At 39.9% G+C, this 26,763-nt stretch overlaps 1 protein-coding gene across 2 annotated transcripts in view; it reads left to right on the top strand.

The window, feature by feature from the left end:
• The window catches only part of LOC115225793 (ubiquitin carboxyl-terminal hydrolase 20), an 86,264-nt gene that overhangs the window by 40,248 nt on the left and 19,253 nt on the right, over positions 1-26,763 (top strand). For both annotated transcript variants that reach the window (XM_029796750.2, XM_029796751.2), the window contains exons 8-18: positions 2,440-2,553; positions 5,122-5,200; positions 6,117-6,873; positions 8,080-8,168; positions 9,842-10,002; positions 10,683-10,787; positions 14,490-14,535; positions 17,339-17,450; positions 19,297-19,362; positions 20,095-20,221; positions 22,333-22,396. In XM_029796750.2, the coding sequence (XP_029652610.1) occupies positions 2,440-2,553; positions 5,122-5,200; positions 6,117-6,873; positions 8,080-8,168; positions 9,842-10,002; positions 10,683-10,787; positions 14,490-14,535; positions 17,339-17,450; positions 19,297-19,362; positions 20,095-20,221; positions 22,333-22,396 (1,720 nt within the window). The remainder of the gene's footprint in view (positions 1-2,439; positions 2,554-5,121; positions 5,201-6,116; positions 6,874-8,079; positions 8,169-9,841; positions 10,003-10,682; positions 10,788-14,489; positions 14,536-17,338; positions 17,451-19,296; positions 19,363-20,094; positions 20,222-22,332; positions 22,397-26,763) is intronic.

Genomic DNA, 26,763 nt, shown 5'->3' with positions numbered 1-26,763 from the left:
TTCTTGCACATCAAGCAATTGAGTTGTTGGTTATGGTGTTGTGGTGTAGTTCCAATTAAGACCTGACTAGTTTCAAGTCAAAGCTCCTGATATAGCATACCTCAGTCTGGTTGAGGGCCATACAGCACATTGGTAAATTGGTGAAAGTGGTTGAGCGTCAGATGAAATACCTTGCAGTATTTATCCAGGATTCTTGTAGTCTGAGGTCCGCTTTGCTTCCATCCTCCCTGGCTTGATAAATGAAGTACCAGCCTAAGGCAGTGGATTAACAGAATCTGTAAAGCATCAAGCATGATGCCTTGTGGTATCTGTTCTGGTACTTCATGTACTGAGTTAAAATCTTGCCATGGCTTACTTGTGAAGGATGCCTTTAGTAGGATGTGCTCTATTGCAAGTGCTAGAGGCCAAGTGTTTGGTTTCTGGACACTTCCTCCATTTCCTCCCATCTTAGAGAATCTGGAATGTGTCATAGGCACCGCCTTATTTCCTGATTGAACTATGAAAACAAATCCTAACATATTCTGATTAATTATATGTTGGACAGTGTGACAGTCAAGGCTTTTACTCCTGCTGTCTTGTCTGTCTGTCTCTGTCTATTTGTCTCTCTCATATATATATATATATATACACACACACATGTAAATGTTGAACAATGAGACTGAGTGCTCAACACCACGTTGGTGGATAAAATTTATTTGTGTATTAAGGCTACGATTGGTTTCATGTTAAAATATCTTAATATCTTAACAATTTTTCAAGCTGATCACATAGAGGAATGGTGTTTGTCAAGCTAACTGACTAATCACAACACCAGTGACTGTTCTAGCACTGTCAATCTATATATCATTGATGGGGAGATAAATCACTACTGTCTCTAGCAGCTGAGTGTCCATCATTGACAAGACCAAACAAGGCTGAAATTGTGACTTGGTGTTCTCGGCACTGAAGGTAGTGGAGATTTATCTCAATTCTGACAAGTATCACAGTAAAGTTTACTCTGATAGAACATCCATGTTTAAGTGGGGATAAATATTACCTCCCAATATATAAATCTATTGTTGCTGTTTATTCCTAGGGCAATGTTGATTGAACACAACTATAATCAAAGGCATTCCATCCATGACTATCCTTTTTGTTTTCACTGTATGCCGGACTACATCATCCTTTTATTGTTTAACATAGTATCTAATCCATTAGCATTTAAGCCAGCCATGTCTGGCCCAAATATTCTGTTTTATGTTCAAACCAGCTAGATCCAATCTCTCACACCTACCCTACAATGTTCTAAAAATAAACAATCACATCAAGATCTCAAAGCTCAGAAATAATTAATTCCATGATTAATTCCAAACAGTGTGAATCAGTAAGCATTACATTTGACAAAGTAATATGAATGCTAAAGGGACAAGATATTCTGAGCTGGCAGAATCATTAGAGCATCTAAGAAATGGCTTGGCAGCATTTCTTTTGGTTCTTTACATTCCAATTCCTCTGACGTCTACTTTGCCTTTCATTTTTTCAGGGTCAATAAAATAAGTACTGTCAGGTATTAAGGGTTGATAGTATTACCCCTCCCTTAAAAATTGCTGGCCTTGTGCCAAAATTAGAATTATTTAAGCCATCTAACATTCAGATTACTCAGTCAAACGTAATGCTTATTTATTAACGTTTTGGCTTTATCCTGCATTATCTCATAGCCATGCGATTTCGATGATGTGACTTTTTATCTTTTTATAACTGGCATTGTAGGTTAGGTGTGAGAAGCAAAATCTTGCCAGTTTAAACATAAAATAGGTAGAACATTTTGTCCTGGTCTGGCTAATTTAAATTCTCAAGGGTGATCTGAAGAAGATTCGGCTTGTATATCGAGCAAATCAAGAGACCATGTCTCTGGTCATGTTATTAGTCTTGTGGATAATCAGCCAACTAAGAACTCATTGTCATCATCATCATTTAACGTCCATTGTCTATGTGGCATGAGTTGGACAGTTTGACTGGGTTGGCACGCTGGAAGGCTGCACCAGACTCCAGTCTGATTTGGTATGGTTTTCTATGGCTGGATGCACTTCCTAATGCCAACCACTCCATGAGTGTAATGGGTACGTTTGTGTGCCATTTGTGTGACACTTGGGTGCTTTTACGTGCCAATTTGCGTAAAACCAGTATCTGCCATGACTGCGATTTTGCTCGGCTTGATGGGTCTTCTTCTCAAGCAGGACATAACGCCAAAGATCTTGGTCATTGCCTTCGTGAGGCCCAATACTCAAAAGGAACTCAGCTACTTTGTTTCCGTAAAGCCCAGTCTTATTTATAATACCCCTATTGCAATAAACTACCTACTCTTGGTACCTAGCTTCCCCCAAATATTTAATTGTTCATATTGTTTTAATTCTTTAGTTTCTGTTGAATGATTCTCCTAAAATTGTCTTCATTCTGCAGTCCTCCTCTAACCCGGTTTTTCCTCGACTGTTATGGCTTTGTACGACCTGACAGAAATCCAATGCTATCACGCCATTATCTGCGGCTTATCTCTGAAATTTGGCACAAGAAAAGGTAGGTTTTCTATTTTCTTTTTTGCTTTCATGTTGCTTCTCTTGTAGGTGCAGGTGTGGCTGTGTGGTAAGGAGCTTGCTTCCCCAATTACATGGTTCTGGGTTCAATTCTACTGCATGGCACCAAAGCATTTTGAGTGGATTTGTTTGATGGAGACTGAAAGAAGACTGTTATAGATATGTATATATATATATGTTTGTGCCTTCTGTGTTTGTCCACCACCACCATTGCTTGGCAACTGATGTTGGTGTGTTTATGTCCCTGTAACTTAGCAGTTCAGCCAAAGAGACTAATAGAATAAGTACTAGGCTTACAAGAAATAAGTCCTGGGATCAGTTTGTTTGACTAAAGGTGGTGCTCCAACATACTGCAGTTATACATGCCAGTAGTTTAGTGGTTGAGAATAAATGTGTGTGTATGTGTGTGTGTGGGGGGGTGTTAATGGACAAGTCATGTACAGGGATGCTGTTAGTAAGGTGAAAGTCATCAATAAGTGTAACAACAAATTTGGTGTGCAGGTAGGAGTTCACCAAGGCTCAGTTCTCATCTCCCACACTTGTCTATCACAGTCCACCTGGCCCTATGAGAGGAATTTAAAATTAGTTGCACACGGGAGCTTCTCTATGCTGATTACCTTGTATCTGAATCTATAGTAGAATTAGACAAGGCTACATGTTGTATGAGAACATGCATGTATACATGTGAGCTACATGGTAACCTCACTAGTGTTGGGGACACAACAAAAGCACCCAATACTCTCTGTAAAGTGGTTGGTGTTTGAAAGGGCATCCAACCATGGAAACCATTCCAAAGCAGACACTGGACTACAATGCAGTTCTTGGACCCTTCAGATTTTGTCAAACTATCCAACCCATTGCAAGTATGGAACATGGACTAAATGCCGAGGATGATTATATATGCCAAAAGTGGATGAGTATGCATGTGTATATGTGTGTGCGTACTAGATCGTGCATTCAATTCCCAGTCTGGGTAGTGTGTCATGTTCTTGAGCAAAACACTTCATTTCACGTTGCCCCAGTCCACTCAGCTGTTAATGGGTAACCATGCAACAAGATAGCCTTCCGGTCAAGAGCTTTGTTGCCTTGCTTGCCAAGCCAACAGGGTGGCATCATTTGAAAGCTAAAACAATGCAAAGTACACTGTGACCAGTGATATATAACACCCAATAGTCTGGTTGATACCATGATATATCATCATCATCATCGGTTAACATCATCTTCCATTCATGTATGGGTAGGACAGTTGACAGGAGTCGGCCAAGTAGAAAAACTACCCTGGGTTACTGTGTCTGTTTTGGCAAGGATTTTATGGCTGGATGCCCTTCCTAACACCTACCACTCTGTAGAGTGGACTCAGTGCTTTTTACGTGGCACTAGCACAGGCAAGGTTAGTTTTGGCACAATTTTTACAGCTGGATGCCCTTCCAAATGGCCACCACTTTACAGTGTGGACAGGATGCTTATGTCTGTGAGTGGTATGGTGGCTGAGAATAAATGCGTATATTTGTCTGTCGGTGGACTGATAGATAAGAACACTTATGTGCAAGTGAGTGAGTGATAGGTCTTGTGAGTAAAGAACACCTGCATCATTTGCTGCTTTCTACTGCAGTGACTCATTAAGTTTGTAAGGTCTTCTCCCCTCCTATCTCTCTCTTTCTCTTTGTTTACTGTCTCTGTGGCCCTGGAAGAAAGGATGAATGTTGCCTTTTCTTAGCCCCACTAAACAGTAAGAAAGTTCACGTTATTGAGGCCAGCATCAGGTCTTCTTCTACTACTACTACCACCACCATCATTGTTTATATCTTTATTGCCCTCAGGGTGGGGGTGGGGGCTAAACATAGAGGGGACAAACTAGGACAGACATGGGGATTAAATCGATTACATCAACTCTAGTGCATAACTAGTACTTATTCAATTGACCCCGAAAGGATGAAGGTAAAGTTGACTTCCGCAGAATTTGGACTCGGAATGTAACGGCAGATGAAATACTGCTAAGCATTTTACCTGGCGCGCTAACGATTCTGCCAGCTCACTGCCTACTACCATCATTGCTACTACCACAACAGCTGCTGCTGTTCAGACAACCATCACCAACACTACTGTTAACTGTTGTTATTACCATTATCAAGGTGGTGAGTTGGTAGAATAGTTAGCACACTGGGCAAAATACTTAGTGGCATTTTGTCTGTCTTCACATCCTGAGTTCAAATTAAGTACTAGTCAAGTGCTGGGGTCGATGTAATTGACTGTCTCCCTTTCACCAAAATTTCAGGCTTTGTGCCTATAATAAAAAGGATTATTACAATACTTAAGACTATGAACTGGCAGAATTGTTGGCATGCCAGGCGGAATGCTGAATGGTATTTCTTCCAACTTTGTTCTGAGTTCAAATCCCACTAAGACTTACTATGCCTTTCATTCTTTCAGGGTCAATAAAATAAGTACCAGTGGAGCACTAGGGTTGATATAATTGACTTGCCCCCTTTTCTGGCCTTGTGCTGGAATTTGAAACCATTATTATTCCAACACTTCACCTTGTCTGTTGCAGGCCCAGCTATGTCGTTCCGAATGGTATCGCAAATGGAATCAAATCTGTTCACCCCATGTTCAAAGGATACACCCAACAGGTTAGTTGTTTTCTAGATTTTGTATTATTATCTCATCCAGATGCTAGCTTATGGCCACAGGCAATCCAATGCTGACCATTGTGTATTTTTAAAATGTTTGGAAGGGCATCTAGCTGTAGAAATGATGCTAAAGCAGACATTGGTGCATGGTGCAGTCTTCAGGCTCATCAATTCCTGTTGAACAATGCAACCCATGCTAGCATGGAAAAAGGGATGTTAAGTGACAACGATGATGATAGTAAGGTGTGGTTTGAGCAAGATTTGACTTGTATATCTAGCAAGATGTATGACCACAATAGAAATTTGCTCATTGACCAGACCAGTTGTTCTCAACCATCTATGAACCCCTTCAATTCCTTTTTACTCCACTGGACTCTCATATCCAATGTTTTAAAAAATCCTATTGTATTTTTATAATTAGATATTAAGAATTTTATACAAAATTGTTAATATATTTCATGTATTGTAGAAATAGAGCCCATTTATTGCACATAAATTTTAACACCAAAATCTTATATGGTAATGCAAGGGTCATGTGAACTCCAGTTAAGTACAACTGGGCTAAACTATAAATATGTGTACACATGGTGAGCACACTAAAAGAGATGTTGTTACTGTTACATCACCATTTTCAACCCATTTTTTCTTACTTGCATAGGTTAGATAGCATCACACCACTTGTAATCCTTTGTCATCTCTTTTATGAAGCTCAGCCTCTTCAGATCATTTCCCCGTGTTTTCCTCTTCCATCAATCCCTTCCACACAGATTGCTTGGTACCTCCTCATAGCTACCCTCCTTTCCGTACACATTATATACCCACACCACCTCATATATCGCTCTTTTCACTCATATACCTGCATTGGAAAATGTCCATGCTATTTATTAATTAATTGTTTTTCACTTCTGTTTGAAAGGATACTCAGGAATTCCTGCGATGTTTCATGGATCAATTGCACGAGGAACTGAAACAGCCAATGTTTGACATGGAAGTCACTAATTCGGTGAACTCGGTTGCCATCTGCTCCTCGACTTCAAACCCTTTGCTCCATGAAGCGACAGGGAAATCTTACATCAATGGCCATGAACGCCAGTCATCGATTGACTCGTCAAGTAGCCACTCGGACTATGAAACTTGTGATTCGGCGCCTTGCAGCGAACGCGGGGGAACACCAGAGGTCAACTTGTCGGGGGACGAGAGCAGTGACACCAGCGAAATGACACAGTTGAGTGGCAAAAAATCCAATTTCAAGGTTGTGACTGGCGGTGGTGGAGGTAGTTATAATGACATGGACAGTAATGAGAATGTCTTGAACCATTCAACCAACTGTAAAGATGGCGCTGACTTTAACGTCCAAATAGAATCAATGACGGACAACAAGGAATTTGTGACGGTCTCAAAGGAGATGAAAGACACAGTGAATTTACTCTACAAACAGACATCATCACAGAATGAAGCTGGAATCGGAACAGTATCTGAACCTTCTGATGACCCTGCAGCAGCACAAACCACAGCGGCTACCACTAACAAAGCATTCACCAATTCTGAATTACATGATATTCCCAGTGATGGCGAGACCAAAACGAAAACGGCGTCGACAGCGAAGGTGAAATCAGAACAATCCCACACTGAAAATAATCCCAAAACCTCAAAAATACCAACAAATAACAGATGTAAGTTAAATTCATGTTTTTAAGTTGTTGTTATTCTTAATAAGGATTAAGATGGAAAGTTTTCTGACCATTAGCCCCACTTTTTACAACAGCAAATGTTTAATAGTTACAAATAGAGGCGTGGCTGTGTGGACAGGTGCAGGTGTGACTGTGTGGTAAGAAGCTTGCTTCCTGACCACACAGTTCCGGGTTCAGTCCCACTGTATAGCACTTTGGGCAAATGTCTTCTACTATGGCCTTGTGAATTTGGTAGATGGGAACTGAAAAAAGCTTGTCATAAACACACACATATATTATATATATATACATATATATATATATATATATATATATATATATATATATATATATATATGTTTATGTGTGTGTGTTTGTCCTCCAACCATCTCTTGACAACTGATGTTGGTGTGTTTACATCCCCTGTAACAAGTAACAGAATAACAGACTACTTTTCAGTTAGTTTGATCATTATCAGATGTGTTATTCCTGGCCATACTAGAAGCTTAATACTGCATTTTCCAGCATAAGACCAAAATTTACTGCCAAGAAAGATAAGTCTACTTACACACCAAGGCAACTTTGGACGACAAAAAATTCTATGTGAAATGCAGTAGGATTTGGAACGATAATGACAATATTCAAAATGTTACATGTTGATACTATATACTACACTGACTTGTATGCTGGAAGATATGGTAACTAATAATTGGATTCTGTTCCAATTAGTCTCTCTAGCTATGTATCCTGGCTACAGTAACAAACTTACACCTGTCCCTTCTAACTGCTTTAGCTTCTCAACATAAAGCTACCTCGCTCTCTCTCGTATTCTCTCTCCATCAAGGGGGTCCTTTAATTTTGTGTATTACAGGGCAACATTATTAGTGTTGGTGCCATGGAAATAACATGTAGTACAAAGTCGACCTTGATGTAATTTTAACTCAGAATGTAGTGACATGCGAAATACCGCTAAGCATTTTGTCCAGCTTGCCGCCTTTATTATTATGATAATAATAATAATGTATTCATCACTAAAGCCCAAAACTAATGTAGAATTAAGTGACTTGCTACTACCAAGAATCCAGTGTTTTAATTACCATTTTCTAATTCCACTACCACCAAATCTTCTGTCTTCCTAACGTTACCCTCCTCAACTTCTTATTAAAACATGCTGTTTACCTTTTTTTCTCTATTTTGTTCTCTTTCCAGCCAAACGACCTCTAATACATCAAAGTGTCATATCAGATATATTTGATGGACGTTTACTGAGTTCTGTACAGTGTTTGACATGTGAACGAGTAAGTTGATAATTTTAAAAAAATGGAAACATTTGTTATTTTTCTTTTATATAGGTGCAAGTGTGGCTGTGTGGTAAGAAGCTTGCTCCCCAACCACATGGTTCCGTGTTCAGGCCCACTGCATGGTACTTTGGGCAAGTGTTTTCTTCTACAGTCTCAGGCCTTGTGAGTAAAGAAGCCCATCGTACACACACATACACACACACGTGTATGTGTGTGTCTTTGTGTCTGTGTTGACCAATAAAATAACTACCAAGTTTAAAAAGAAAGTTCTGGGATCAATACATTTGGCTTAAAAAAAAATTCAAGGCAGTGCTCCAGCATGGCCATAGTCTAATGACTGCAACAAGAAAAAAATAAAAGATGGCTTTGTTAGGGTTGGTGGGAAGGTTGACAGTGATGACCTTTGTTTTTGATGAAGCTAGCCACAACTGGATGGTAAAAGGGACAAAGAAACTGGAGATTTAGTCTGAACGATTATGAACAGTGTTGCATCTATTAAAAGCACCCAAGGGCCAGCTGGTGGTAGTGATGGTGTTGAAGTGGGCAAGGAATTAAGCTGGCCATGCAAGAACAGAAGCAGTTGATCTGACCACCTTCCACAAAGTTTCTGTTTAATTTCACTCAGAGCTTGAGTTGACCTAAGGCAGTTTAAGAAGATACCTGCCCAGTTTGGCTTACCCTTTTCTATTTTTGGTGGGAGAGGTGCACGAATGTTTTTATGTTATTGAAAGGAAATTATTATTATTAAAGGTAGTGAGCTGGCAGAATCATTAGCATGCTGGATGAAATGCTTAGCAGTATTTTGCCTGACGCTACATTCTGAATTCAAATTCCGCTGAGGTCCACTTCACCTTTCATGCTTTTGGGGGTCAATTAAATAAGTACCAGTTACACACTGGGGTAGATGTAATCGACTTGAGGCCTTGTGCTTCCAGTAGAAAGGCTTATTATTGTTATTATTATTATTATTGAAGACAGCGACCTGTCAGAGTTGTCAGCAGTATTTTGCCTGTCGCTATCTTCTGAGCTCAAATTCTGCTGATATCTACTTTGCCTTTCGTCCTTTCAGGGTCAGTAAATTATCAGTTGCAATTGACTCATCCCCGCCCCCAAAATTGCTGCCCTTGTGGCCAAATTTGAAACCATTATTATTATTATTATTATTATTATTATTATTAAGGCAGTGAGCTGGCAGAACCGTTAGCACGCTGGGCAAAATGCTTAGCAGTATTTCATCTGTCACTACATTCTGAGTTGAAATTCTGCCGAGGTCAACTTTGCCTTTCATCCTTTCGGGGTCGATTTAATAAGTACCAGTTAGGCACTGGGATCGATATAATCGACTTAATCCGTTTGTCTGTCCTTGTTTTTCCCCTCTGTGTGTAGCCCCTCGTGGGCAGTAAAGAAATAAGAATCATCAGCACGCTGAGCAAAATGTTTAGTTATATTTAGTCTGCCACTACACTCTGAGTTCAAATTCTACCAAGATTGATTTTGCCTTTCATCCTTTCGAGGTTGATAAATGAAGTACCATCTGAGTACTGGGGTCGATGTGATTGACTGTCCCCCTCCCCCAAATTTCAGTCCTTGTGCCTTTAGTAGAAAGGATTATTATTATTATTATTGTTTTCGTTATTACTGTTCTTTTTTTTTTTTTTTTTTTGCCTCAGATTTCTACCACAAAAGAAACATTTCAAGACTTATCACTGCCAATTCCCAGTAAAGATCATTTACTTATGTTACATGCCAACCAAAGTTCAAACACTAAAGGTGGGGCTTGTGGAGAAGTAAACCAGGGTTGGGTGACTACGATATTGATGTGGCTCAAAAGGTAAGTTTTATTGCAATTCAGGATTTCTCATATGAGGAATTTTTTATTATGTATTTGTCAGACTGATGTCCTCATCTTGGTCATTGCTTTCCACTATGTTTTGGCTCTGTACACTCCAGCATAGTGTACAGACTGCTTGTAAAATTAACATGTTAGCACTCCACATACATACTTTCCCCATGGAGTGCTAACATGTTAATTTTACAAGCAGACTGTTCCATTGATCAGATCAACTGGATCCCTTATCATAACCAATGGAGTGCCGATTTATTTCTTTGTTCATTCCTGTGTGTTGCTCATCTATCTTCTCCTCTGTCTTCCACAGTTCCTTAAACAATGATCTTTACAAGGCCTCTGGATCTCATTACATGGCCATACTGTCTTTTTTGTTACCATTGTGGGCCTTAATGTGACACTGCATGGTTTCACAGACCTGCATGTTTGTGATGTCCAAGATGCCCGAGATGGGGTAACATCTTGTCTCCAGTGCCTGCATATTTCTCTGTATCCATCCCTGCAGTGAGGGTTGAAGGTTCATGTCTTGCATGCATGCAAGAAGTCAAATAACCAACCAGCACATACAGGAGTGCATTGTTAATTAAAATTTATCAGTTTATTAAATTAAAAAATTTTTTTTGCTTTTCTATTTATTATATTTTATCTTATTCTTAATTTACCAGCTGGATTATGGGTCCAACTATAACATTACAAGACTGTCTTTCTGCGTTCTTCTCTGCTGATGAACTAAAAGGTGACAACATGTACAGCTGTGACAAATGTAAAAAGTATGTAAAATTTTCTATCATTTTACAAATAATTTCTATTTATTATTGAAGATGGTGAGCTGGCAGAATCGTTAGCATGCCGGGCAAAATGCTTAAGCAGTATTTCGCCTGTCTTTACGTTCTGAGTTCAAATGCTGCTGGGGTCGACTTTGCTTTTCATTCTTTTGGGGTCGATAAATCGAGTATCAATGAAACACTGGATTTGATGTAAATTGGCTGGTCCCCTCCCCCCAAATTTCAGGCTTTGTGCCTATAGTAGAATGGATTATCATTATTGAAGGTGGCAAGCTAGCAGAATCGTTACCACATTTCACCTATTGCTACATGGTGAGTTCAAATTCCACCGAGGTTGACTTTGCCTTTCATCCTTTCTGGGTCAATGAATTAAGTACCAGTGAAACACTGGGGTCAATGTAATTGACTTGTCCCCTCTCCCAAAATTACAGGCTTTGTGCCTTTAGTAGAAAGGATTATGATTACTATTATTATTAAGGCGGCGAGCTGGCAGAATCATTAGCATGCTGGACAAAATGCTTAGCAGCAGTTCTGGGTCTCTACATTCAGAGTTCAAATTTGTCTGAGGTTGATTTTGCTTTTTATCCTTTCTTGGTTGATAAAATAAGTACCAGCTGAGTACTGAGTTTTATATAATCGATTAAGTATCTCCTCTCCCCTGCCCTGATACTAAATAATATAAATACTGGGGATTAATTTAAACAAATGTTCTCTCACCCAAAGTGTCATCACTCGCTGAAAGAAGCTCATTGTACACACACACACTGTAAAAAGCACTCAGTACACTCAGTAAAGTGGTTGGCATTAGGAAGGGCATCCAGCCATAGGAACCATGCCAAATCACACTATGGAACCTGGTGTGGAGCCCCTGGTCTTGCCAGTTCCTGTCAAGCTGTCCAACCCATGCCAGCATGGAAAACGGACATTAAATAATGATGGGGATCACACACATGCACACACAAACCCTTATGAGCATCACCATCATACAGGCAGGTTTCATTTGTTCAGTCTTCTATGAACATTCGTCCAACTGTAGAGAAATCTCACCTTATTTGTAAACATATCTGACACAAGATCACCTCCTCCAATGTCCTCCCCCAACTCTCAAAGGATTTTTGCCTTGCAAGTTACTCAGTGACCCAGCCAGTGCTGGTGCCATGTAAAAAGCATCCAGTCCACACTGTGAAGTGGTTGGCATTTGGAAGGGCATCCCGCTGTAAAACCCATGCCAAAACTGACCACGCCTGTGTTTGTGCCATGTAAAAAGCACTGTCCACTCCATTGGGTGGTTGGTGTTAGGAAGGGCATTTATCTAAAAACCCTGCAAAAACAGACACAGGAGTCTGGTACAGGCTTCTACCTGGCTAGCTCCTGTTAAACCATCCAACTTGTGCTAGTATGGAAGGTGGATGTTAAATGATGATGATGATATTTCTATATTCCTTTTTCCCAAGTCATCTTTTTGCTAACCATTTGCTAGAATCTAACAATTGGTCTGTTGGTGGAAATAAAGAGTTGAGGTCAAGCTTCTTTGAAGATGGTTTAGGTTTTGACGGTATTTCGTCCGTCTTTATGTTCTGAGTTAAACATCCTTTCACGGTTGATAAATTAAGTACCAGTTGCATACTGGGGTCAATTTAATCAGCTGCCTCCCCTCCCACCAAATTTCAAGCTTTGTGCTTAGAGTTGAAAAGATATTGTAGGTTTTGGAGTGAGAGGAGAAAAATAACCAGAGCAGCCCTCTATCCAGCGGTTGCTGTCACTAGGTTAACATGTGTGCATCCTAGCTGTAAGCATGGTTGTGGTGTAGTGAATTCACTCTGCAACCATGGTGTTTTCGGTTCCATCCTACTGCATGGCACTTTTTGAAAGTGCCTTATCTTTTATTTTTGACATGTTTCAATCATTAGACTGCAACCATGCTGGAGCGCCATCTTAGAGACTCAACCCCAGTACTCATTTTTTCTGTAAAGCCTGGAGCTCATTCCACCAGTCGCTTTTGTCCAACTGCTAAGTTACTAGTTGTCAAGTGGTGGTAGGACACACACACACACACAAAGAAAATTGAGCACACATACACAAGGTGTGTGTCTGTGTGTGTTGTTAGTTGGTGGGGCAGTTATACACACTTTCCTAAAGTGCCACACACTGGAACTGAATTCAGAGCCATGTGGTGGTGAAGCAAACTCCTTGCTGCACAGCCTCACCAATATATTCATGGCACTCCGTCAGTTGCACTCTCACACACACCACACACACACACATACACACACACACACACACACACACGTACACTTGTGCTCTCTCACACACACACTTGCTCTCTCTCTCACACACACACTTGCTCTCTCTCTCACACACACACTTGCACTCTCTCTCACACACACACACACACACACACACACACTTTCGATCTCTCACACACACACACTTTCGCTCTCTCACACACACACACTTGCTCTCTCTCTCTCTCACACACACACACACACTTGCTCTCTCTCTCTCACACACACACACACACTTGCTCTCTCTCACACACACACACACACACACACTTGCGCTCTCTCACACATACACACACACTTGCGCTCTCTCACACACACACATACACTTGCGCTCTCTCACACACACACTTGCGCTCTCTCTCACACACACACTTGCGCTCTCTCTCACACACACACTTGCGCTCTCTCTCACACACACACTTGCGCTCTCTCTCACACACACACTTGCGCTCTCTCTCTCACACACACACTTGCGCTCTCTCTCTCACACACACACTTGCGCTCTCTCTCTCACACACACACTTGCGCTCTCTCTCTCACACACACACTTGCGCTCTCTCTCACACACACACACTTGCGCTCTCTCTCACACACACACACTTGCGCTCTCTCTCATACACACACACACACACTTGCGCTCTCTCTCACACATGCACCCTCTTGCTCTTGCACACACACACACACTCTCACGCTCTTGTACACACACACACACTCTCACGCTCTTGTACACACAACCTCATGCTCTTGCACATATGCTCTTGCACACAAACTCTTTTGCACACACACAACCACACATACACTTGATGGGCTTCTTATAGTTTCCATCTATCAAATCCACTCACAAGGCTTTGGATGGCCCGAAGCTATAGTAGAAGACACCTGCCCAAGGTACCACGCAGTGGGACTGAACCTGAAACCATGTGGTTGGGTAACAAGCTTCTTGACTACACAGACAGCCATGCCAGCATGGGGAAAATGATGATGATGACCAACTTTATACTCCTCTAGAAAGGTTGGTTAAATCAGTTTACAGACAACCACTCACCCAAAGGCAACAGGTAACAACCTGTCAAATACATTCTTCAAACATGTTAAATGTGAAACTAATGAAGCTGATTCTGTATTTCATGATAATCAGAAATGTTGATTAAAGAACTTTTCTAATATATTTTTGCTATTTGAAAACTTTGGTGGGTTGTTATCTGCTAGTGTCCGGATATTGAATGTATTCTGTGTAGGTTTGATCCCTTCACCTCATCAATCATACAAAATAGTTCATGTATTTGAACTTTCAGCAGAGACCCTACTTTCTCTTGCCACCATTTATGTGAACTTCATTCATCTCTTTCTCTCTCTCTTGCCTGTTTAAATAAAGTTTTTTTCTTTCCATTTTTTATCTCAGGTTGAGGAATGGTATGAAATATTCAAAAGTTCTTAGGTTACCAGAGGTATGCACTCTTTAGATTCAGTTTATACCCTCACCTCCATACCTGTGTGTGTGTGCATGCGTGCGTGTGTGTGCGCGCGTGCATGCATGTGTTTGTCTATGTGTGTATGGTTACCCTGACCATGTAGACCAAGAATCAAAGACATTCCAGCCATGACCATCTTTTTTTTTCCAGGTACAATGTAGTTAGCATGAATCTTTCCATGGCTCATTGCGTTGTAGCCAATCAATGTTCTTTTCTCCATGTAGTACCTCACAACTAACCTGCATATAAGAGCAGAGGTAGGCTGTTACTATTGAAGAGACAAAATATATTGGAGTCTAGTCCAGCTTTGCTTTGAGCACATTTTTTTTATTGAAGTGAATGCGTTTCCATCCAGCCCTTGTTTTCCTCAAGATTTCACTGTCCCCATCTCTGAGCATATTCACTGTGTGCCTCAATTAGACCTGTTCCTTTACCTTTTTGATTTCATTGTTTCCCACCTCCCTTTGGCTCTGTGTTAAGTTTTCAGATTGCATATCCAAAACGAATTAAAGAACAGAGTGAATAAGATGACTGCAGGATACCAAAAGCACAGGTTCTACTGGGCTGGACATACGAATACATGGTTCACTGATTACAGGTGGATCTGTACAGTTGCCAAGTGATATCCAAGAGATCAAAAAAGACCACTTGGAAGGCCTCTATGATGATGGAAAGACAATTTAGTAAATCAATTTGGGCCAAGATGGAAAAGAATGGCGCAAACCAGAAAACTTTGGAAGCACACTGTGACCAGTAATGTATAACAAAATCTGACAGTCTGGTCAGTACAGTGATTATGTATCTAGGATTGCATTGCACTGTATAACATGATTTTTGTCCTTGGGTAGCAACTGTTATTTCCTATTTGCTTCCCCTTACAAAATATGAAAAATGGCTAATATTTCCTTCAAACTTTGCTTTCGTTGCATTTATTTAAACCTCAAAGAATCTCTCTCAACACATGGCTGTGATGCTCTGCCACTACTCCTGCTTGTGATTTAGAGATGCACATATTGTCAGCCACTAAGGGACATGCTCAAGTGGTTTAAGGTCAAGCAACTGACAAGCAAATCTGTGGTATTGAGCAGAATATTTGCTATAATGATACTTCTGCTTCAGCAACTCTGTGCCAAATCTGTCTGAAATGTAATGGAAAATAGGTCAGTTTGAAAACATTGATGTTCAAGTGACAAAAGCAGAGTTTGAAGGGAATAGTAGCCATTTTCTTTGATTTCTAAACAGGAGCAAATAGGAAATGACACTTATTGACCAAAGACAACAAGCAAATTAAAATTTTGTTACGTTGTTATTCAATGTATCCAGTTCGTTTTGTTTGGATGACAGTGTGTGTTTGGCTTCTATTTCTAGCAAGTTGAGTGACCTAGTTGAGGTACCCTCATTAGTTCTGCCTAATCCCTTACATGTTGGAGTGTGCAGTATTGTTCTCAATGAAACATGGTATATCTTGATTAATTAACCCTTTAGCATTTAAACTGGTCATATCTGGCCCAAATGTTTCATGTTCAAAGTGGCTGATACTGGTGGCATTTGAAAAGCTCCTTTTGAGTGTTGGGCTTCATGGAGGCAATGACAAATGACCGAGATCTTTGGCAGAAGACTGATCAAGCCAAGTAAAATCACAGTCATGGCAGATACTAGTGGCATGTGAAAGCACCCATTACACACAGTGGTTGGCATTAGGAAGGGCATCCAGCTGTAGAAACCATGCCAAATTAGACTGGAGTCTGGTGCAGCTTTCCAGTTTGCCAGCCCTGGTCAAACCGTACAACCCATACAAGCATGAACAACAGACATTTTAAATGATGATGATGAATACATTAAACAGAAATCTGAATGCTAAAAGGTTAATGGATCTCTGAATCACTGCATCAAAGCTGTTCTGTTAGCTACAGGCCATAACAGTGTGCTCAGACCATGTTGATATGGAGTCCATCACTGTAGCTATATTCTCTATAGCTATAGATAATATGGGAGCCTCTATGCAGAAGCTAGATGCAGGCCCAAGTGACTGCTTCACAATCACCAGGTCCCAAGTTCAGTTTCACTATGTGGTACTTTGGGCCAGTCTTTTATATTATATCTTTGTGAATAAAATTGAGGAGGCAAAAACCGTGAGGTAGCCTGTCGGATAGATTGTATCTTTGACTCAAATGTTCCCTGGTTCAGTCTGTGATTTTCATTGAGTACATGGGTATCTATAGAATACTCAGTCACTTATATGTTTATTTAACAAGTCAGTAATTTTGTAGATTGAGCAACTGAATACTTATTCAGATGCTCAACCTGCTGGAAATAGCAACCAAATTTCCCTCAAATCACACCTTTCTTAAACAAATCAGGGCACATAAAATAATATTTTTCTAAATCTCATCTCTGAAAGATGGGATGGCCACAGCTGGAACAATTTGATCATTGGGTTGACCAGAGACCAAACAGTAATCCTGTACACATTAAATCCCTTTGGCATTTAAACAGGTAATATCCAGCCAAAATATTCTGTTTTTATGCTCAGATTGGCCACATCCAGCCTCTTGCACCTTTCCTACAATGTCATTCTAAAAATAAACTTATCACATTAGAGGAATCTCGAAGCTACAAGATAATGCATGATTAATTCAAAACAATGTGTCTAAATAAGCATTATATTTGTTAGAGCAATCTGAGTGCTTAAAGGGTTAAATGTTTTTTTTGGAGATTGTTTATTTATTTCTATTTCTTTGCCTTTTTTATTTTCCCCCCTCTCCCTCTCTTTCTTCAGATCTTGTGTATTCACTTGAAGAGATTCCGACATGAATTTTACTCTTCAAAGATTAACACATATGTCTCTTTTCCGCTGGAAGGTTTAAACATGAAACCATATCTTCATAAAGGTAAGTATTGCAGTTAATTTATTAAATAATGTAGCAATCAGTTATAATGTTTATAAAGGTAAGCAATGGTGTTTCTAATTAAACAATACTTTTATAAATTTCACTCACAAGGCATTAGTCAACACGAGGCTACAGTAGATGATGCATATATACAAGGTGCTGTGAGTATGGGATCAAACCTGGATCCCTACAGTTGTGAAACAAACTTTTTAATCATATGGCCATACCAGTTCACATCATCATCATTGTTTAACGTCTGCTTTCCATCCTAGCATGGGTGGGATGGTTTCACAACATCCAGACAGAAGCCTGCACCAGACTTCTGTGACTGCTTTGTCAGGATTTTTACAGCTGGATGCCCTTCCTAACACTAGCCACTCAGCAGAGTGGACTTAGTGCTATTTATGTGACACAAGCACAGGCAAGGTCAGTTTTGGCAAGGTTTTTACAGCTGGATGTCCTTCCTAACACCAGCCACTCTGCAGAGTGGACTTAGTGCTTTTTATGTAGCACCTGCACTGACAGGGTCACCAAGTATTTGTAAGATAAAAAAAAAAGTTTATAGTGAGACAGAAAAGCGTAGGAGTGGCTGTGTGGTAAGTAGCTTGCTTACGAACCACATGGTTCTGGGTTCAGTCGCACTGCATGGCACCTTGGGTAAGTGTCTTCTACTATAGCCTCGGGCCGGCCAAACCCTTGTGACTGGATTTAGTGGATGGAAACTGAAAGAAGCCTGTCGTATATATATGTGTGTGTGTTTGCGTCTGTGTTTGTCCCCCTAGCATCGCTTGACAACCAATGCTGGTGTGTTTACAGCCTCGTCACCTAGCGGTTCGGCAAAAGAGACCGATAGAATAAGTACTAGGCTTGCAAAGAATAAGTCCTGGGGTCGATTTGCTCAACTAAAGGCGATGCTCCAGCATGGCCACAGTCTAATGACAAACAAGTAAAAGAGTAAAGAGAAAGATAGAAACAGGTGTCTTGCTGTAGAGGGAGAACAAGGCTACCCGTCTGGAGAGAGAGAGAGAGAGAGAGATCAGGAATGAACTTACTGTAAACTGTTTACTGAAGGCAAGTGGCTTAGTGGTTAGGGTACTTGGCTCACAATCGTAAGGTTGTGAGTTCAATACTCGGTGGCACATTGTCTCCTTGAGCAAGACACTTTATTTCATGTTGCCCCAGTTCACTCTGCTGGCAAAATTGAGTTGTACCAGTAATTCAAAGGGAACAGCTATGTCATGCTGGATCTCCCTGAGAATGATACTAAGGGAACGTGTGCCCAAGTACCCTTAATGTAGTTCTCAACCACTTTACATGTTAATTTCACATGCAGGCTGTTCTGTTGATTGGATCAGCTGGAACCTCATCATCATCATCGTTTAACGTCTACTTTCCATGCTAGCATGGGTTGGACGATTTGACTGAGGACTGGTGAACCAGATGGCTGCACCAGGCTCCAATTTGATCTGGCAGAGTTTCCACAGCTGGATGCCCTTCCTGATGCCAACTACTCCGAGAGTGTAGTGGGTGCTTTTACACACCTCCAGCATGAGGGCCAGTCAGGTGGTACTGGCAACGGCCACGCTCAAATGGCGTTTCTTTTCACATGCCACCTGCACAGGAGACCATTCCAGCGGTACTGGCAATGACTTCACTTGAATGTTTTTTCACGTGTCAGTAAGGCGATGCTGGTAATAATCATGCTCAAACGGTGCTTTTTATGTGCCAGTTGATAGAGTGCTCATTTTTTAAGCTGTTTACTATCAAACCAAGCAAAATGTCTAACTTTCAACATCAACTGATATATTTTAAATTGAAATAAAATTTATATTTCGTGCCTTTCCAGATTGTCAAGATGAAGTTACGTCTTATGATCTAATGTCTGTGATATGTCACCATGGAACTGCCGGAGGTAAGAACAAAGACAAAGTAATATGATTTTGTGATAACGTGTGTTTGTGTGTGCTGGAATTCGTCACTCTCTGTGAAAATTTTATCCTAACGTTTGGGTGAACAGTAACTTTTTGTCTACCTACAATTCTGTCAGATGAGCTATCTACCTCTCTCCATCTGCCTGTCATCTTTCCAATCACCTATCCATTTCTCCATCTGCTTGTCTCTCTTTCCACTCACCTGTTCATCTCTCCATCTGCTTGTCTGTTTTTCTACTCACCCGTCCATCTCTCCACCTGCCTGTCTCTCTTTCCACTCACCTATCCATCCCTCCATCTGCCCGTTTGTTTTTTCACTCACCTATCCATCTCTCCACCTGCCTGTCTCTCTTTCCACTCACCTATCCATCCCTCCATCTGCCTCTCTTACTCTCTATCTATCCATGTTTCTCCTTTCTTTATCTACCTGTGTGTGTCTCTCTCTCTGTCCACCTGTTTGTATGTCAGTCAGTCAGTCAGTCAGTCTCTTTACCTCTCAACCTACTTACCTAATCTGTCTCTCCATCTACCTGTTTGTCTGTCTTTCCACTTAACTGTCTTTCTCTACCTTCATACCAGCTACCTACTTCTTTAATTTTCTCTGGTGCAACTGGTATAGAAGGGAGGTAATTAATAACTAATTCGCTTAAGACACAATGTACTATAAAACGTTTCTGATATCTCCTCTCATCCTCTCTCTGTCTCTCTGCCAGGAGGCCATTATACAGCATATTGTCTGAATTATGTAAATGAGCAATGGTATGAGTTTGATGACCAATATGTCACAGAGGTGGACTTCCAACAAGTTCTTAGTTCCAGTGCCTATGTTCTTTTTTACAGGTGAGTCCACTTTCATTCTTCCTTTCTTTATTCACATATCTGGGACAGCACAGTTATTAAAGTTTTTATTTAATTATTATTGTGTAGCTTGGGAACATCTTTGGTCATTGAAGGCTTCCTGTGTCACTAAATCACCAATAGTGAATAATAAGGGAGTGTCTCTACAACATGGGTTGAACATATACCATACAGGTATATGAAAACACTGGTTTGACAGTTTTTATCACCATGTTTATATCATCTACCAATTCTATGTCAGGTGTGGCCATAGCTGTGTGGTTTTTAAGAAGCTTGTGTCCCAAACATGTCACTAGTTCTATCCCACTGCATGGCATCTTAGGCAAATGTTTTTTACTATAGCTCTGGGCCAATCAAAGCCTTGTGAGTGATTAAGTAATTTAGTACATAGAAACTAAAAGAAGCCTGTCACACACACACACACACACACACACACAAAAATGAGGGGTCCTGAAAAGTTCCTGGCTTTAAGGGTATCATGAAAGACCTGGTTGGAGGCCCAACCTTCCAAGTATATTTACAGGGCTTAGAAAAACTGAACGACTGCTGCAATATGTGTGTGAATCTGAAAGGGGAATATGTTGAATAAAATCATAATTAACTGGTCCTCCTGTATTTTATTATACCCAAAGCAAGGAACTTTTCAACACCCCTTGTAATATATATATATATATATATATTATATATATATATATATGTATATATATATATATATATATGTATGTATGTAAGTGGCACTCTGTTGCTTACGATGACGAGGGTTCCAGTTGATCCGATCAATGGAACAGCGAGTTTGTGAAATGAATGTGCAAGTGTCTGAGCACTCCACAGACACGTGTATCCTTAACATAGTTCTTGGGGACATTCAGCATGACACAAAGTGTGACAAGGCTGGCCCTTTGAAATACAGGTACAACAGAAACGGGAAGAAAGTGTGAGAAAAAGTTGTGAAAGAGTACAGCAGGGTTCGCCACCATCCCCTGCCGGAGCCTCGTGGAGCTTTAGGTGTTTTTCGCTCAATAAACACTCACAACACCCAGTCTGGGAATCGAAACCATGTGTCCCTAACCACTGGGCCATTGTGCCTCCATATATATATATATATATATATTTCCTCTTGCTCCTCCTCCCCCATTCCCGTCGTCCATCTGCGACGATACTTCCGTCGTAACTGCTATCCTGTCTTTTCTCGCCCGCCTTCTAAGGCTACTGGTCGACACATTTTCTCTCTCTCGTCGTCCACGATAATCCAGCGTTTGCAATACTTTTTTCGTCTGGCGTTAACAGCCCTTCTTATCTTGTTCTCCTTGTCCTGTCTCTCACTGTTATATTTTTATTTTTCCACTGTTTATATATATATTTTTTACTGTTTATATGTTTGTACTGTCGTTACCGTCTTGCCTTTTTTTTTTTTTACCCCTCTGCGAAAAGATCTCAGAATTTTAATTGATTTGCTTTTCGCGGGAAGGAAGTTTTCTTCGAAGTATACGTCTCGCTTTTATCCTTCGAAACGTTTAGTAGATGAAACCTTAGCGACTGAAGAAGGGGATTTTTCGTTGTGCTTATTGTCCTGTATCTCTCTTTTTTTTGCTTGTCTTGTTCCTTGGTTTGTGTCTATGTGTTTCGTCTCTCTATGTGTTTGACGTCTTTTTGGTGTCCTGTACACATATATGCGTGTATATGTACATGTAGAGGTAGGTACGTACATATATGTTTATATATATGCATATGTTCTATTTTATTAACATATATATATATATACACCTTGCTTCTCAACCACATGGTAGAGCATCAGATGGAAATATTTTGTAGTAGTTATTATGATTCTTTATATTCTGATTTCAATTCTACTCAGGTAAACTTTGCCTTTCACCTCTCTGGTGTTGGCGGCATTGACTAACCCCATCCCTTCAAAATTGCTGACTTTGTGCTTCAACTAGTTACAGTTATTTTCTCAACCTCAGGAAGGATGAAAGACAAACAAGTTGACGTCAGCAGGGGTTGAATTTAGAACATTTTCTACTTGTTTTGTTTTTATTTGTTTGTTTTTTTTATGTCAGATATTTATTTCTGTATTTCTTCCCTTCAACCAGGAAACAAAATGAACATATGTTACCGATGAGAGAGAGTGCAATGGCTTTGATGGAGGAGCGAGAAGTAAGTTTTTGTTTCGATTCTGGACCTTCCTTGAAGCAAACGTATAATGCCATTGGATCATTTTGCAATAGGCACAACCCCATACCATCATTATCATCACTTTATGGTCGCTTTTCATGTTAGCATTGGTTGGATGGTGTGATGGGATCCAACTGGTTGGAGCATCACATCCTACTCCAATGTCTAAACGATATATATATGTATGCATGTGTGTGTGTATATATATATATATATATATATATGATGGACCCTCCCGTCGTTAGATGACATATGAGGGTTCCACTATTTCTTATTACACAGATGATTTGTTTGTGTAGACACAAGGTCATCCCCCACCCCATGAAATCGACATTACCTGTACAGGTGCAATGGGTGTCACATGTCAGATGAGAAAATGATCGCAGAGCAACAGGAAATGAGGTGCTTTGCTCAAGAACACAACACAATGCCCGGTCTGAGAATTAAACCCATGATCTTGAAATTGTGAGTGCAACACCATTACCACTGATCCATGCACCTTCGTGTGTGTGTGTATAATGTGTGTGGTAAGTAGCTTGCTTACCAACCACATGGTTCCGGGTTCAGTCATACTGCGTGGCACCTTAGGCAAGTGTCTTCTACTATAGCCTCGGGTCGACCAAAGCCTTATGAGTGGATTTGGTAGACAGAAACTGAAAGAAGCCTGTCGTGTATATATATATATATATATATAACGGGAAGCTTTATGAAAATAAACAAAAGACGAAGGCAGGTGGAAAACAAACGAACAATTGTATTAGTATGGCGCTCAGGAAATATAAATAAAACAAGTCTTTAACGTTTCGAGCCTACGCTCTTCAACAGAAAGATACACAGAGAGAGAAAAACACAGAAAGAAGGAGAGAAAAAAAATGCGTGCAGTAGCTAATGAATCAACATGGCGATATATGTATACGTATGTATATGGTTGTGTATCTGTGTTTGTCTCCCCCAACATCACTTGACAACCAATGGTGGTATGTTTACGTCTTCGTAACTTAGTTGTTTGGCAAGAGAGATCAATAGAATAAGTACTAGTCTTACAAAGAATATGTCCTGGGGTCGATTTACTCAACTAAAGGCAGTGCTCCAGCATGGCCGCAGTCAAATGACTGAAACAAATAAAAGAATATACATATACATATATATATATATATATATAATATATATATATAATCATCATCATTTAACATCTGTTGTCCATGCTGGCGTGGGTTGGATGGTTTGACCAGGGCTGGCAAGCAGGAGAGCTGTACCAGGATTCACTGTCTGTTTTAGCCTTGTTTTCATGGCTGAATGCCCTTCCTAACACCAACCACCTTTCAGAGTGAACTTAGTGCTTTGTTGCATGGCACCAGCACAGCTTGTTTCGGGATTGTTTTTGTTGCTGGATGCCCTTCCAAACACCAACCATTTTACAGTGTGAACCGAGTGCTTTCTATGCAGCACTAGCAGTGCTCTTTATGTGGTGCCAGCACAGAATTCTTGCAGGCCAATCCACTGCACTGGAGTGGTGGGGCAGGGTGGCCTTAACACTTCTACTGTGGAGTATGGGTCATTTTGAGTACAGCAGGGTGCCTAGTATCTCAGTCCTTTGTTATCTCATCTGATAAGTTCAGTGCTCCCAGGTCGTCCTTCAGTACTTCATCCTGTAACTTTTGTAGGATTCATTTGATTCAAGGTATTTTAAAAGGAAGGACATATGGTCAGTCAAGATTAGCACAGCTGTGTATATACTGTATACTGACATTCATTTCAATGCGTATGCAGACATCTGTTAACACTTATACATGTACATGAACAAATCATTACACACAACCATATAAGTATACGTGTATATGAAATTATATACACATGCAGGCTGGTACGCAATTTCACAATCTACTGTGAGTTCCAGATACAACATAGGGATCTGCCAAAGTAAGAGGGTCCACATACATTCCACATCTCGGTATTTTCTGAACCAAGTTTTTAATTCACCTGAAGGAAATGGTTTCTATCATGATGCAGTCAATTTATTCATCAGCAAAAAAACCTGTATGAAACAGCTGTAGTGAACCTTATTTGTGTTCTTTTATATTTATATATATCTGTAAAATAATATGACAATTATTCGGTAGCCAAGATAAAACTCTGAGTTTCGGATGCCAAGGTGGAAATCCACAACACCATCTCTTCGGTTATCTGGCCATCTGAAAAACGCTATGAAAAAAGACCGTTATACAAAGGGAAATTATTGTGTTATAGTCTGCTACTTATATAAAAACAATAATTCAATGATAGATAGACATTTTCCAGTTAACTATACTTACAGGAAGCTCTTCAATAAACACAATTTAAAAATTAGTTTTAGTTCAACTACCAAATTAAAAAATATAATCACACATAACACACAAAAAACACAACACGAAAACAGATGTTCATGCAGGAATAAAAAATTGTGCCCACTAAATGGAGCTTGCATGTCTGAGACCATCATCTACGAAGCTACCGTGGACTCTATACCCACTAAAGACACCGTTTCGACGAAGAAATACGTGGGCCTTACAGGAGGTAATTTCAAGGCCAGGTTCAATAACCACACTTTGAGTTTTAGGCACTGGGACAAAAGGAAAGCAACAAAATTATCCAATCACATATGGTCATTAAAAGATAAAGGTGTTAGTTACAACATCCATTGGAAGATTTTAGCCAAATGTAAGCCCTACACCAACGACAGCAGAAAGTGCGGTCTATGCAACATAGAAAGATGGCTTATCTGGAAAATTGTGCCCACTAAATGGAGCTTGCATGTCTGAGACCATCATCTACGAAGCTACCGTGGACTCTATACCCACTAAAGACACCGTTTCGACAAAGAAATACGTGGGCCTTACAGGAGGTAATTTCAAGGCCAGGTTTAATAACCACACTTTGAGTTTTAGGCACTGGGACAAAAGGAAAGCAACAAAATTATCCAATCACATATGGTCATTAAAAGATAAAGGTGTTAGTTACAACATCCATTGGAAGATTTTAGCCAAATGTAAGCCCTACACCAACGACAGCAGAAAGTGCGGTCTATGCAACATAGAAAGATGGCTTATCTGGAAAAGCAGTTTAGACCCTGCTACATGTCTAAACTCAAGGACAGAACTTTTCGGATCATGCCCATATGTGACCAAATTTTTGTTACGTTTTTGGTGCCCCCAAGACTACAGATAGAACTTGTTTTCTATATTATGTCCACGCAAAATTTTTTTTATCTCATTATACCTTTTATGTTTTTCATATATATATTTTTATATTTATACACAATAATTTTTTCTGTACTCTACCTTCCATCCTGCATTTTTCCTTGTACCTATATAGACGTGTATATGGATTCATTTACACATGTGTGAATATGTACGAGTGGGCGGGTATTTATGTATATAAATGTGTGCGTGTGTGCAGGCATAAGAATATATATATATATATAAACGTTTTTACTCAGTATTTTTACAATTTTTCCAGTTTTTTTGGGGTGTATGTATATCCTTTTTGTGCATGTGTGTGTGTATGCGTATATAAACATGTGCGGGTATGTACATATATGGGCGCGCGCGTGTGTGTGTGTGTGTGTGCATGCATGCATGCATAAGGGTATGTCCATATATGAACATGGTTTACTGTTTGTATACTTCCTTATGCTTTTTTTTTGTATTGTTACCCTTAACCATGTCTTGTGTTTGTGCATATGTAGACGTATGTATGAACTTTTATGGTGTGTGTGTGTGTATGAGTTTGTATATATATGCATATACACTTGGTAAAAAATGCAAGTGAAGATGTATACGTTTTCATAGTGATGTATACGTACGCACATGGGTGCACGAGCAGGCATGCTTACATGTTTACTATGAACTTTTAACCTTATTTTAATTGGCGGTCATTGAATTAGCGTTTTTATATAATAGCGGACTATAACACAATAATTTCCCTTTGTATAACTGTCTTTTTTCATAGCGTTTTTCAGATGGCCAGATAACCGAAGAGATGGTGTTGTGGATTTCCACCTCGGCATCTGAAACTCAGAGTTTTATCATGGCTACCGAATAATTGTCACATTATTTTACACATAAATTTCCTCTATTTACATAATATTGAGGTCTCTTTCATTCTTTTGTTATCTTACTGTTTTTACCAATATATATATTTATATATATATATATATATATATGTGTGTGTGTTTCTTTTCAGATTTGTTCTAGTAGAAGAAAATTAAGGACAAATATAAACATAAAAAAAAAAACTCTCAGGAATAAACCTTCAGAGGACCTGTTTTTGGTCATTCTACTTGCTAGAAACAGCATCCAAATCTTTCCTCT

Source organism: Octopus sinensis, linkage group LG28 (assembly GCF_006345805.1).
Source record: "Octopus sinensis linkage group LG28, ASM634580v1, whole genome shotgun sequence".
Lineage (NCBI taxonomy): Eukaryota > Metazoa > Mollusca > Cephalopoda > Octopoda > Octopodidae > Octopus > Octopus sinensis.
Note: the sequence above shows the minus strand (reverse complement) of the source record. Positions and strands in the feature narration are given on the sequence as shown.